At 39.5% G+C, this 15,764-nt stretch overlaps 1 protein-coding gene across 12 annotated transcripts in view; it reads right to left on the bottom strand.

Annotated features, from left to right (window-relative positions):
• macf1a (microtubule actin crosslinking factor 1a) overlaps positions 1 to 15,764 on the bottom strand; it is a 181,465-nt gene that overhangs the window by 38,235 nt on the left and 127,466 nt on the right. For all 12 annotated transcript variants that reach the window (XM_073812743.1, XM_065292458.2, XM_065292460.2 and 9 more), the window contains one exon: positions 15,016 to 15,516. In XM_073812743.1, coding sequence (XP_073668844.1) covers positions 15,016 to 15,516 — 501 coding nt within the window. The remainder of the gene's footprint in view (positions 1 to 15,015; positions 15,517 to 15,764) is intronic.

Raw genomic sequence — 15,764 nt, 5'->3', positions numbered from 1 at the left:
TGGCTCATTGCAGCAATTTGAGAGGGGGCTTGGAGGGACAGAGTTTACTGATGGAGATGGGGGACAATCCTGAGGATAACGGGGTGGCACAGCCACAGCTAAATACACAAAACTGTCTGTTGCAACAAAAGCTTCAGCATCTTTACTGTCTATTTCAGTCATACTTGACTCATGTTTACTGGATGACAGGGGCAGAGGGGAAGGGGGATCAGACTTTATACTGACTTCTATTGAGTCTAACTGGGTAAATGAGGTGTGGTCTGATTTTGGAGTACTTGTCGTTCCCTGATTAATCTCTGTTACCTCCCACTCGTGTGAAGAGACTTTCTCTTGAACAGCAACTTCCACGGTGACCGAAAACTCTTCTTTCTCTGACCTTGAAGATGCACCCTCCTGGTCAGAGGTCATTTCCATAGCAACTTGAGCAGGCTCAGAGGAAACAGCATCCTCTTGAGAGATAGACTCACAGTCACTATTTCTAATTTTCCTTTCTGCCTCATCTTCCAAGCTGGAGCACTCTGGGGAATAATGACTATTGTTTTCAATTTCAACTTCTTCTAAACCAGTAAAGATCCCTAAATCCACATTATATTCTGTTTCCGTGTGCAAACTTTCTGAGGAGGAAAGTCCATGTTGTAATGACATATGAATGTCAGATGTTTCATTTTGTTCCATTATCTCCTCATCCTCTCGTTGATCATTATCTAATGAAGTACCACTGCCTAAATCAGAATCACTCTCTGGTCTGTCATATCCTATATGAACAGCATTTGAAGCCACAGTTTCATCTTGGTGTGACGCTTGAATGCCACTGGTTTCAGAATCAAAAGCATCTGCATCAACAATGTATGAAACATAATCATCTTGATGGTTTGTTGAGCAGCTTTGCATACTTTCGGTGTCCTCCCAGGGTGTATTTTGTTTAATCTGCAATACCCATGGCTCAGTCTGAACTGAGTGCTCTACATCTTCATGATCTGTGACATTAAGCATTAATGCTACAACATGCTCAGTGTGTTCTTTGACATCAGGTTCAAATTTGGTATTATCAGCTTGATCTTCCTCTACTTCAGAAAGTTTATCACAGGTATCTGAGTGCTCAGAAGTATCAGAAATGTCTTTCAACTGCGAAACATCATCTATTTCCTCTTCCAAACACTGTCTTTCTAGCTCAAGAAATAGGTCATCTGAGCCTGCTTCTGAGCTAGGGCAGGGGGAGGCACTGGGAGCCTCAGAACCTCCAAATCCTACAGGGGGCGTCAGAAGGGGCCAACGGCCTGAGGAAGCAAGTTGTTGTGACTCCCAGTCCTGTAACTGAGATTCGTCTGTGTCTAACTCCCAAGATATACCACTTGTTTCGGTGCTCTCCAATTTCAACACTGCTTGCCAGTTTCTCTCCTCCATCGCCAGTCTCTCCATTTCTTCTTTATTTTCCTGCTCCCTCTCCATCTCATCATCCTCCTGTAATTCCTCTAAAATTCTACGTTCATCTTCTTCAAAGCAGAGTTCTGAGGCGGTCTTCTCTCGTAGCCCAACAGTAGGAGGGGGCCAGACCAACAAACCATCCACCCCACCTTCCTGACTGATACAGGGGGACAGGGGCAAACCCCTATAGCTAATTCCCTCGCTCTCTTGCAGAAAAGGTGATGGAGGATCCAACAGATAAAGAGATTCCTCATCCAGATCACTATCTTCACCAAGAACCGGAGGCAGTGGGGGTAGGATAGAGAAGTTCTGAAGCACTCTCCCATGCCCCAGTAATTTCTTACTACCACGTATGCTACGAGGCCAGGTACGGGCTTTAGTAGGAGGACAAAATACTGGTTTTGGAGGTAAAAGGGGAGCTGTGTCTTGGTCATTTTCCAGCAGTGGTGAGTCCCGCTCAGTATCAGTGGTTTTACTTGCAGTCCTATCCCAGTTCTGTGGTTGTTCCTCTGAAGCACTTCTAACATATACTGGGGTCATTGTTGGTTTGCTCTGCTCATTGCTCTTCTTCCCAGCCTGCTGAGAAATACTAGGACTAGGACGTGGTGAATTATTATCAGAGTCCATTTGGGAAAATTTAGTAGTCTGTGAGGTTGGGTTTTCTTTAGAGGTTGAGGGTTCTGGAGAAACAGGCTTGTGAGAGTGCAATTGAAGTGGCTGTTTTAGTTTGAGCGAATGAGGCAGATGCAGAGACATCGGGCCAACAGAGGGGGTTAAAGATGGCGAGCTGGAGACAGGAGGAGTTTGAGGACCTCCTGATGAGACGGTTGAAGCGGAGAAAGGTGCCAGAGGAGGTGAAGATGTAGAAGGAACCGATGAGTTTAACAAAGAGGGTAAAGGATGGTGAGGAGAAACTGGAATTCCAGCCACAGACAGACGCTTTTCTACATTCTCTGTAGGTGAAAGCTCTAAACGTTCTGCAAACTCAGGGTATGTAGGTGGCATAAAAGCTTTCCAGGATCGTCGATTTAGATTGTCCTTCTTGTCACCACCCTGATGCCGCCTTTTGGTCACAACAGCTGCCCCAACAGCAGCTGAATTTGATGCAGGAATTACCACAGAAGAGCCAACTCCTCCAACAGGTGACATACTCTGTGGATCACCTGTGAGTTTCAGAGCATCAAAAATAACTCTTTCATCTAGCCTTTTTATACCTGTATCTGCAGGCCCTCCTCGTGCGATGAATACTCCACCTATGTCTGCTCCCAATGTCCCATTGCTAGACAGTGTACTTCCCTCACCGCCACCTGAGCCCAGGGTACTGCGAGAAGGCTGACTGATCTTTGAGCCTTGATCAATCTGCTCATTGATGCGCATGGTGTCGTAAATTGAGCGCTGGGGTACATAGCAGTCTTCAATATATGCCTCCTCATCATCACCTTTCCCAAGGCACCTGGGGTTCTGCCGCAAGCAGTCCGGACGGCTCAGAGGTTTTCCCATCCCAAACTACAGCGCCCTCAAAGGGCTGAGATTGGATGGTTACTATTCCACAAACAAAGCTTGCGGTAAATGAGTTGCTGAAACTATGTATACAGCTTACCCATCAGTCTAGTAATAATCACCATACTCGCAGTCATGTACGAAATTCTCAGTTTACGATGCGTTATGGTGCTTAAGATCCAGGGTAAATATCCAAGTAAAAAGGGAGGAGCCATAATTTAGAGCTACATGGTGAGATCTGCACATACATTGCTGAAATGCATTAGAGATGTCTCTGTTACATATGTTAAAATTCTATCAAATATAAATGAATAGACATTCAGAGTGTGCCGTCCAAAGACAGGGGTCCAAAAAACAAAAACAAGCACCAAATCCAAAATCCTTTCCTTTCTTGCTCCTGCTTCCTTTTCACTCTCCTTCCTACTGCCACAACAGGAAAATCAAGGAAGGGCTTCAGCTTCTTTCACCATCTCCGAGAGCAGCAGCCAAAGCTGCATGAGGCTCCTTTTAAGGTGAGAACTCCACACTGTTACAAGAAATGGAGTTCAGAAAGAAAAAAGTGCCAATCAGGCGATGTTGTCTCTCATCTTCCTTTCTTCAGTACATCATTTCAAATTCATAATTATAAATTCAGAAAAATAATCCAGCTTCACAAACGATGACTCAGAAAATGTACTCCATAACACTTCTACTGATTAAATGGCACTGAAAATGTAAGAAAACGGTCTTTTACAGTCCTACCACTGCTCTTGCAATATATCAATGTCTTCCTCCTCTTTTTAATCCCATAATGAAGCATTAATAGAGCATGTCAGGAAGAGAAGCCATCTGTGCTTGAAATACCTCATCCTCCTCTTTATCTAGTCCGCTTTAGCATCGGAGCACGAGGGTCTTTGTGACATGTTCATTACACTTTAAGAAAAAAAAATCTTTTATCTTTCTTTTCAACCTTTTAATCCAGTGCCTGAGAGAAAATCCAATTTCCAGAAGGGTTAAAGGTATGTATGGAGATCCAGTGTATGGGTCCGGTGTAGCCAGGGAGAAAGTGGAGAGTCAAGGGACCGTATCCAGAAGGCAGAGACCCAGACAGAGCTTCATTCCAAACGCAGCCTTGCACTTCAGGCACTGTAATTTCCAGACAATCCCCGGACACGCTCTCTTTTCTCTTATATTCCTCTTTCGCTATTCCAAACACAACAGATCAGCCAGGCTCCACGCAAGCTCCTTGCTCTTTTTTTCTATAACAACTTCTTGCAAAGACTTTCCTTCTCACACACAAATTCTCTCTGTGTCTGTTCTAAAGCCACTACACAGCTGAAATGGTTTGCAGCTGCTAAAAAAAATCTCTGACTTTTCCTCGCTCGCTCACTCCCCTTTTCTCTCTCTCTCTCTCACTCTCTCTCTCACACACACACTCTCGCCTCCCTTTTTTCCCTCTTGCTCTCTCTCCCCCCCCTCTTCTTTCTCTCTGTTTTTGTTTGAATCCAGCTCCGTTTGTTCTGTTTCCTGCTATGGTATTAAAACACAGGAAGTGGTCCAATCACGCCGGTTTCCTTTTCCAAAAAAACACACAAGACAAGGCTAGAGGACTAAGCCTGAGATAAAGTCGGAGGAAGGAGGGACCAGACAGTCAGTAGGAGTGACCAATCCGGGGATTTGACACGTTTCTGCAGAATCACTGGATAACGGGAGTAGCTTTTGCATAGTAAGCACAATTTAAACCACTTATGTATACAAAATGCACATTATTAATAAAAATAGCTACATGTGCTCACCAAAGTTCTTCTTTAAAGTAATCTAATGAGATATAACTTTTTAAATAATACAGAGTTTTTAGTTTGATTAACATTTATCAGATTGTTGCAATCCAAAGCCCAAATCAGCTGGGGATATTATTACACAACCAATCAGAAGACAGCAATGCCTTAGGCAAAAGAATGAAGACAAAAGGACACATGCATAGGAATAGTGTGAAAATTATTAAACTAAAGTGGGAGTGTTTATGCTGAAAAGGAGGAGCTTGTGAGAAGGAAATAAAGAAATAACGGCTGCCCTTTCCCCCATCAAATAAACTGCCATATGTGAAAGCAAAAATCCCCTAGACACATTCCCTTCCACTGTCCCTTCCTTTTGAGACAGGCTTTCTGTTACTGTGCAAAACAATACAGAAGGACATACAAAAGTCTGCCATATTCACACACCCCACTTGTGCATTCCCGTCTGCTACTCTTCTGTAACACAATCCTGTCAGGAGAGCGTGTCGGGGGGCTGGGGCCTCTGACAAGGGGCTTAAGGATAACATAAAATGAAAATGAATGAACATTCCAGTGAGGTGTCCACAGACCCAAACCAGCATAAAAAGTGAATCCAACAATGGTTGGCATTTAAGTTTTGCCTTAACTCCCTTCAGTTGAAGAAGAGTTCTGGCAGAGATACACTGCACACATGCCTGCTTATTCTTCATAGCACTCCCTTCAAGATGCACAAATGTGCTCTGTTCCAAAATCAAGTGTGTTTCCTAAGAAGGCAGTATTTTAAGGCATCACACACACACGTTATTGAAAATAAGGCCAACATTTTTCAGCCTACACTTTCAAAAATAGTGACAGTTTTTAGTTTCCAGAGAACCTTTTAGTCAAAGGTTCTTAAATGAAAACACCACAATTTTTCAATATTTTACTATGTTCTTACCTCAACTTAGACAAACTAATACATACCTATATTTTTTCAATGCGTGCACTTAATCTTTGTAGTGCGCGTCGTGAATGTGTTAGCATTTAGCCTATCCCCATTCATTCCTTAGGATCCAAACAGGGATGATGTTACTGCGCCGAGGTCGAATGCTGCAAACTAAGTGCTCTTCTGCCTTACAATATAGCAAAAAGTGTTCATCCCTGTTTGGATCCTAAGGAATGAATGGGGCAAGGCTAAATGCTAACACATTCACGACACGCTGTACAAAGTTTAAGTGCACGCATTGATAAAAGATAGGTATGTAATAATTTGTCTAAGTTTAGGTAAGAACATAGTAAAATATTGAAAAACTGTGGTGTTCTCCTTTAAAAGAACTACTACTTTATTCGCTTTTTATAGTCTTTAGTCTCATTACAACTAACTTTCTGTGCAAAGGTTCTTTAAGGAACCATACAGACTGACAAATAACATATTAGGAATAGAAACCTCTATTTTTAAGAATGTACTTGTCTCCTTACAGAACAAACTTTATCCAATTTTTTCAAAAGCACCATGTAGTCTTTACTCCCACAATGCAGCGCACAAAAATAAAAAAAATGAACTTATGTGTGCCAAGTATGTTTATTTTTGTATGCACATTTATAGGGTTTCCATTGTTGACTTTGCAAAGCAAACTTATTTATATACTTGTATATATTGTATATTGCATATTTAGACATAACAGTAAATTATTGCTTGTGCAGAGCACACCAGAGCAAAACAGTTATGTATGCTATGATGATTATACTGCCGTCATAGAAGGCAGCTTCCCATATATACACAGTCAGAAAAATGATCAAAAAAGGTCTCACTGGGGCGGTACCCCTTTCAAAAAGTACACATTTGCACCTAAAGATGCACCTCAGAGGTACATATTGGTACCAAAGAGTGAATATTAGTCCCTCAAAGGTACATACTGGTATGACTTGGGACCATTTTTGGGACAGTGTAGGCAGCGAGACAGTTTTGATTTGGAGATATTAATACATGAAAATACACAGACCCAATTAAACATCAAAGGGGGGAAGGTCTTTCACTTCTTCAGTGATCTAGCTGTTGCTTCAAACCGCCACGTTCCCGTGGCCTGCATGTCAAGCAAGCTAAATACCCTGTCTTTCTTATAAACTCTGCCCTCTCTGTCAGCTGGGTTGCAGCTGTCATGCCTTCTCCCAACACAAACCTCCCTACAGAAACAAAAGAGGGTTGTTGTCCACTTTACTGGTGCCTGTGGTTTCTCCCTTGACCCACATCAAAACATTCAATGACCATTCAAGTACTTTACCATACCAATATCCCACTGAACACATGCGTGTCACAAATGCAATTAGAGGACGGATAAAATTACCAAATAAATGAGTATTGCAGTGTGTTTTATCCCATATAAAGAACAAAGAGACCAAGATTAGTTAAATTCCTACTGCAACAATACATCTAAACCTATCCTGTTTGTCTTAGTTACCCGTCTAAACCTCACATGTTAATGAACTTCCTGACACTCGTTTAATTCATGACTTCTTGGCTCATGCATCCCCCAGTGTCCTTTTCTTCCTTCCTCATTCTTTCAGTGATTGGTCATTTGGCTTGCATCGGCCAGTTAAAGAGCCACAGCCTTGACTCAGACAGGAAGAGGGAGGGGTTTAAACCCCAAAATCCCCTAAACAGACTTTATGGTTGGACCTAACCCGACTGGCATTAGTAAAATGCTGCAAGTGATGTGTGTTTCACAGCTTAGAAACGACTCTTAACTAAAGACAGGCGGTCACTCAGCAAAACAAGCAAGCACAGGGCCGGAGTACATTATTGACTTTAGACGGCAATTTGTTTGCTGGAGCTGAGCACCTGTTGATATTGTTCTCCCTCAATCTCTTTGTCTGTTTCGCTCTTGCCCACTCCCTCCCTCTCTAACTGCACTAAAAGTGAAAAGGTACTGAAAGCCTCATCTGTTTGTTTCGGTTGTTCATCTACCCCCCTCGTCCGCTCTCGTTCCCTTTGGCATACTGGTTACTAGGAAGCCTCTCTCCGGTCTTCTCTATCTCAGCAGTGGGTTTATAATTAACCACCAGGTTTTACCTGAACAACTCAATGTGTGCATTGTGTCTATTATGGCAAAAAAGAACAAAGAGTGAAGTGAAGTTAAAAAAAGGCACGTCTTAAAATAAGGAAGATGTCTTGTTCTTTCATTACATTCATGCATTTGGCAAACAAGCATTCTTTTATCACTACTTGTGATCACTACCATGATCTTTATGCTGTTAACACAATTTGAGATACAGGAATACCGTTCACAGTTAAAAATCAATAAATGCTTTAAATGCATGATTGAATGGATTTACAGCATTTAAATTTAGAAAACGTAGAGTAAAAGAAGTCAAATACAGAGCATTACATGTCTTAAGTGTGAAGTTGAGATGGAAAATACTATGAGGCGTAATGAGAAGTTAGCTGTTTACAATTTCTTGCTCCGTTAATACAGAACTTGGCTATTTTAAAACAGCTTCAAACATGCCTCATATAACCAGATTGTCAAGATTTTAGTTGGCATCCAGCAAGTTTGGGTGAGGGGGCAGAAACAGTTTTCTTGCCCACAGCCAGTCATTATGTTAATTATTATTTTGGCAATTACTTCTTGCCATCAGAAGGTCAACATTATTTATATAAAGCCCTATTTATTTCTGTTGGTGATCTAATCAGGAATTAATGGAAGGGAAAGTGGGCTATTCTATGGAATGCTACAGCAATACACAACAGCTGTAATAACATCAGTCAATGGGAGCAGCAAGATAAAGCATACATACACTTGAATTCCAGTAAATTTGGAGAAATTAAGTCATTACATTTCTATTTATGCTTTTGTCAGATGCTTTTATCCAAAGCAACTTAGTGCATTCAAGCTATACATGCTTTATTGGTATGTATGTCCCCTAGGAATTAAACCCACAAGATTGGCGTCGCTTGCACAATGTTCTACCGACTGAGCTACAGGAATGATTTAATCTAACCAACTTTACTAATTTAATCAAGCCTGTATGGTGCAAAAAAATTAACTCTGAAAATGAGCAGATGGACCCAAATGTTACATTTGAAGCAGTTTTCCTCTGAGGCAGCAGATGCTACAGAAAAACACGAAAAGATTGAAAATTACACCGCGCAGCATGACATCTAAAATTACAGAGAAACCACATAATAATTTTTATATTTTACATTATATTATTCACTACATTTCTGGATTAAGAAGTAATTATTTAAATTAAATTGTAAAATGTATTACAATTGTAAAGTACATATGCAAAGTACAAAGTTCTACAGTACATTACATAATTTTCTTCAAAGCAAACACAACCGTGAAAGAAATTAAGAGACATTTATTTATTAAAAATATTATTAATTCAATATACTCAATTTTTTCAGGGTAAGTGGTTGCAATCAATATATTTAAGCTACATTCAAACAAAAGTTTTTTATTTTAATTTATTTTATTTACCTAATTTGTCCGTTTAAATGTATTGATTGCAACCTCTTACCTTAAAAAATGTGAGTAAATTGAATGAATCATTTTTTCATTGTATTGTGTTTAAGTAAAATGAAAATTTTTGTTTCATTACCAACAACATTTCTGCCAAATTCCTTGTAAAATAATATTTTATTTGCTTTTATTTGCAGATAACTGAAACCAGACAAACCTTGAAAAGGTTGGAAAACATTGCAAATTCATTTTTCAACAACACAATACTAATGTCTTACATGTATTTTAGGGAAATTCAAAAGCGATGGAATATTTGATGAAATAACCCTGATTTTTAATCACATCTTTCATGAGTCTTGGCATGCTCTCAGTCTTTTTCATTGCTGCTGGATGACTTCATGTCACTCCTTATGTTTTGCTTTGATGGAATTCAAATGGAATGGTCACAATACAGGCAAAAATAATGGTTGAAGGCAAAACTGAAGTGGTCTCTTAAATTTTTCCACAGCTATATCCTATTTTAAATTTGGGCTTAAATTTAATTGTAACTGCATTAACTACACAATAAATGCTTTTTTCTAGAGGAAATCAGTACTAAACTACACCACATGACTGTGAGGGCACAAGATTGATGAACTGGAGGGAAACCCCCAAGGTTTGTGTGGGGCAGGGCAGGTCAAGACACAGTTCTCTACTGTTGTTATTATGCAGGATAGGCCTATCTGCGCAGAAAAACTGAGATAAAAATAGATGGATCGGCAGGCGTTAGGGAGGCATGGAAAGTGTACAGGGAGTGAAGATATAAGCAGCGAGGGTGAGGACAGCGTGGACGGCACAATGTGATTTAAAAGTCACTGCCTCATCCTGACAGCCCTGCAAAGGAATTCCCAGTTGGACGGGGGGCCCTCATTTTACTCCAGTCTAGCACTTTGTCCCGCCCAGCCGGCTCAGGGCTCAGCTGCTGTGGGACAGGGTGGCAGGGGAGTGCACTCGGGTGCATAGGGGACTGGAATTTTGAGGAGAGGGGGCAACCACACCCTGTTTGTGTGTGCGTTTGTGGAGTCGAGGGTGGGGGAACAGCTGGGATGCCGGACGCTCCAAACGGACTGGAATTAGAAACATTCCCACACATGGACCTGTGGACACACTCCCAGCACATACAAACACATTTTCTGTGTCTACGTATAACCATAAGCTCATGTCAACATACTGCTAAATATCAATACAAATACGAAGCTCCAAATCGCATCACATATTTAAAATATTTATGTTATTGTGTTATGTTGCCTAAAGGCATGTGAGAGTCACTGACTGCCTGCTCATATGACAAAATGTTGTAACATTAAAAAATTAGGAACAATAGATGTAGTCTGGTTTGTTTTCACTTCTCTCACTTCTATAGTGAGAACCATTAAATCTTTATTTAATACTTAAAAAAATTGGAATTGTTTATCCGACCCATTATGGAACTCGAATTGGAATCTGAAGCGTCCTTACAATTCCCATCCATACATTTTACATCGAGGACGCAATCATGAATGGTCACTTCCCTGCCTCTCCAAAAATGTCTCAATAAGCTCATTGTTGAAAAGCTAAACAATGAGACCGACTAATCTGACACCTTCTCTTAATACCCCATGCCCCCCGCAGCTGCCCCGATGAAGCTTAGACAACACAAAAAAGTCTCTCAGACACACAAACACACAGGATTACCCTCCCACTCTTCCCCCTTCAAGCAATGACATCATTTTGGATTCAGCGTCTTTGAAATGGAGTCTGGCTTACGTGGAAATGAGAGCACACCATTTCATGACACACAAATGAACGAGATGTACGCTGTAAAAAAAAAGTGTTTCATTGCAAAGTAGTACACACAAAAAAGAAATGGAGCAGAGAAGATGGAAAAATGATTCCCGGCAGCCAAGTTGGATGAATTTCAAATAATTCTTTTCTAACACATTTTAACACAGTCTAGCTCTCTTCCCTCTTATGAAATGAATGAGATCCCATTTCATAGTTCCCAAAAATTCATTTTTTTATACAGTTAGTTTTCAATATGAATTATAGCATCAGCCTATCAAATGAAAACTGGGTAACACTTTACTTAAAGGGGTGTTTATAACATGAAGGAGATTTTATGCACAATCATGACAACTGTCATTAAGTGTCATTCGTTCAATTATGTCATTTTTAATGCAAAGTTGACATTGTTTGAGATGTCTTTGTCACGACAACTTGACATTACCAAGACAACATAACTGACCACTTTTTACCAGTGATACAAATTGAATTTGTCATTATAATGTCACTAAGTGTTAATACTCAGTCATATTGTTTTATAACAGCGTCATGAATATTTTTCTTGACCTCAACTACAGTGGTACAAATATAATTTGTCATTAAAATGTTATTAAGTGTTCATACTCTGTCATATAGTTTTATTACAACATTATGAATATTCTTCTTCAGTTTATAATGTGTTTTTAAGTTTTCTCCATGTGTTTAACAAATAAAATAAATAATAATAATAATAATAATAATTAAAATTGATAATTATATTTTATTGCATTTGGAGACTGATTAACCTAAAATAAAATGAAAACAGTACAGTACAATAATGGGTTAGGCCATCCAGTGTTGGGTTCATATAAGTTAATTACATTAAAATAAATTAAATGTTTTGTTAGTTTTTTCTTCCATGTCAGAAAATCTCAGAACCCTCTGTTAGTTGTCAGTTTTTTATGTATTGTGCACATACATAAAGTTAAGTATATTTGACGTGTCTGTTGCATTGTTAAGGTATTTAAAATTATTTGACAGTATGTAAACCTAATGACATTTAAATGACGGTTTAATGTAATGTTAACTCATAAAGCTAGGAAGTTTCTTAAGTTTGATAATTATTCTGCTATGTCAGGTTTATGACAGATTTATGACAAGTTATGATGTATTGGTTTATGTCAAGTTGTCATAACAAAGACAATTTAAACAATTTCATCTTTGCATTAAAATGACAGAACTGAACAAATGACACTTAATGACAATTTAATGAATGTGCATGAAATCTCCATGTTCATGACACGTGTCATGCCAGTCTTATGAACACCCCTTCAAGTAAAGTGTTATCGAAAATTGCCATTCACTTTAATACAATGCTTTTATACCAACAGTCCTGCTACTGTAGCATAGACTCCACAACGTTGTACAAAACCTCATAATCTGTATTATCTTAGCAGGAATTTAGTATTTAAAAAATGAGCTATGTAAAAAAAATACTAAATCTTTACTTTCAGGGTTAACAGATTTTTTTTACATACACAACCTTCTCTATTTTTGTCTCTCTGTCTGAGCTCCGTCTGAGAACATCTTTCCAATCTGCTTTCATTTAACACCCATGAAAGAATAAGAAAAAGAGAAATGAAAAACAGAAACCGATGATGATGAGTGATGGCGTGTATTCAGTCGACCACGTTCTAAAAGTTTTCAGAGACAGATTTATTGGACAGCTTGACCTAAGATGAGGTAGGAGTGAAGCTATGAAAAAAGCAGGTAGGCAGACAGGGAGTAAGAAAACTATTCAAATGTGGATAAAGTCTCCTGACTCTTGTGAATTGTCATGTGAAGCTTTTGCATACATAAGTTATACTGTGTCCATCATGGTGACATCTTAAATAAGCTCCCTGTCTGAAATCAATAGAAGACAATCTTAGCGATACACATATAACACAAACTCTTTTCACTTTTTTCTCCAATAACAAGCAAATGTTTCAGAGTTGAATGCACGTACCAGATTACCTTAACACCACCTTACTTCCTGTTGTTGCTGAGCAATCAAAAATGTCAGAAGAAGCAATGATTCAGTCTCATCAAAGTATATGCTGTACAAAAGCACTGATTCATTCTCCTGCTCCTTGTGGGTCTCTTACACCCACCACAGATGTCATTTCCTCAGCTTTCCTGCCCACTCCTACCTACACGTCTTTCACACTCTCTTTTCATTCACCACCCTCGAGAGGCATTAGTAAGAGATATACGGACGTCTCATCAGACGCTGAGGGGAGGGAAGGTCAAGCAGCTCACAGCTGAGATATCTGTCATTCCCTCTACTCATCATAGGAAGCCACAAGAAGACAAAAACAGCAAGAACATGCTGTGCGAGACATTTTATGTTAAGATTTATTAAAGACTGCACGAACATTAAACTCTAACGCACTACAGTAACAAAATTTCCTTGCTTTTGTTTCAACAGAAAACCAAGAGAAAAGAGCTCAGAGAGTGCAAAATTGCATTCAGATTGCTTTGTAGATATGAGTCACTTTCAATAGAAAAGTGTCCACCTGAGGGAAAATAAATTTTTCCAGACAAACATTACACATTTTTTTCATTTAGGATTTTCTCATGTTCCCGGATTCTGGAACATCATCATATCAGCTTATCATTTCCTATTCCCTGATTAAAATGTGTAGGGTTGGGCTTAATAATTACTCTACTAACTAGTATCACTACCCACCGAGATGTCCTACTAAGATAGCTTGCATTGTGTGTGAACACTAGTGCTAAATAGTGGTCAGCTTTCATTGCAATTTGCAAAAGATTATCAGTAACTGAGCTATGAAGTCTAAACACAAATAAACATATATGCATTTGGCAGACACTTTTATCCAAAGTGAAATTACAGTGGATTCAAAACATACATGTGACCCCTGGTGCCTAAATAATTCAAAATGGACCCAGTCTAATTTGAGCTATTGGCAAAAGAAGTGAAAAAAAGATTTTAAATATATATACACCACTAAGCCCTCGTCTAGCAATCCCAATGCTCAAATTGTAATAAAACATCTTAACATCTTTATTTGTACTTTTTCTGAGAGGTAAAATAAGGCTAAATATTTCCTTATACAAATGACGCACACCCTTCGGAAGCAAAGCACTTGTGCGTATGATACTTTGGTTTCTGTTTTAAAATCATCTAAATGTTTTAATGCATCCAAATAATTACTTTTTAAAGGCTTACATTATAAAAGTGAATACACCAAACCAATGAGTCCTCTGAATTAAACTGGACCAACATGAATCAGATAATGTGCATGTCAAGATAGAATTTTTGTTTGTATATACATTTTTTTATAGTGTTATATACTATAGCAGAATAAAAAGGCTTGTGTTAATATGTTCTCATTATGAATTTAGCACATATGAAGATAATTTCATCATTTTTACAACGCAATGTAAACTTTATATTTACAAGAGCATTCGTGTAGTAAACATATATGAAACGATCATGTGCTGACTGTCGCGCGTCACATAGACAACAAAGTCAAGTGAGATCTGCTTACCTCAGCGGTACATTTTATTTATTCTCAAATATCAAATGGTTTGTGCTCTATATCATTAAAAACGGTCAACGCAAACAGCATGCGCAGGGTTAATGTACTTGTCAATGACGGCTCACAAATGCGAGGGATAGGCTATGTATGTGTGCTTGTCAATGAAATGGTTACTGGTCACAAACACGCTCAAGCTTGTCAATGACAGGCATTCAATTTGCAGAATTATGCAGAGTTTTCTGTGGAAATCTTTGGGCGCTGATTCCGCTTGGGCCTAAGACACGAAAATGATCTTACACACGCTTGACTGAATTTTTCTCATAATTTCATAAGTTCAAACAGGTGTAGCTCTGACATTTTTTCGTCAGACTTCAACAAAGCATAAATGATCTTGAAGTTTTTTTTAAATAGAGAATAAACAAAATTTGCTCATAGCGACTCCATTTGCCAGAAGGGGTCACATATTTTATTAGTGTGTGCGATCCTTGAAAATCAAACCCATGAGCTTTGGGCTGCTAACACAATGTTCGACCAATTCAGCTAAAGACACCTTAAATCTGTTCTTACCTTAAATTCCTGCAGTTGCTCTTTGATGACGTCCACCTCCGTCCCCACAACGGCCTGTGTATTAAGCCCATCTTCGGCTCGTCCCAGCAACCCCTGCAGTTCAGCCAGACGGGTGTAAAACTCCTTCACACGCTCCTCTGCTGCTTGTATGAGTGCCAGTCTATTCTGGCCCCGTTCTCCCAGCTTGCCTGCTTGTCTGCTCAAGGCCTCAGTCTCTCTCCTGAGGGCCAGGAGATCTGGAGAGCTCCCCTCTCTACGGAGCATAGTAGTGCACTCTCCACCATGACCCTCGAGCTCAGCACGAAGAGCATCGAGTCGGCTCAGGAAACCCCTGACAGCATCAGCCTGTGAGGCCAAGGAGTCAGAATCTCGACCTACAGGGCTAAGACTGTCCAGCTCATCGTCCAAATCAGCCAGGCGGGAGAACACGTCACGTACCCGTGACTGGACCTCTCCCACGCCCTGCAACCGAGACTCCAGGGATGAGCAGCACTGTTCAGTCTGTAGAAAAGAAGGCATGTGGTTATTTGAAAGTATAGAAATTGTGATACTATATATACACTACAATAACAATTAGTAGCTCGAGTTTAATAAGAACATGCGTCTGGAGCTCAAGTATATTTTAAATACACCAAAAGCATATTAGAAAAAACATTGTTTATGCGTACAGTCTTGATTACAAAACTATGACTACATACACTTTGGAATGCATAAGCCAAATCTGGACCCACGGCCAGAATAAGATTCTG

The sequence above is a fragment of the Paramisgurnus dabryanus genome, chromosome 19, assembly GCF_030506205.2.
Source record: "Paramisgurnus dabryanus chromosome 19, PD_genome_1.1, whole genome shotgun sequence".
Classification (NCBI taxonomy): Eukaryota; Metazoa; Chordata; class Actinopteri; order Cypriniformes; family Cobitidae; genus Paramisgurnus; species Paramisgurnus dabryanus.
This window is presented reverse-complemented; position numbering and strand designations above follow the sequence as displayed.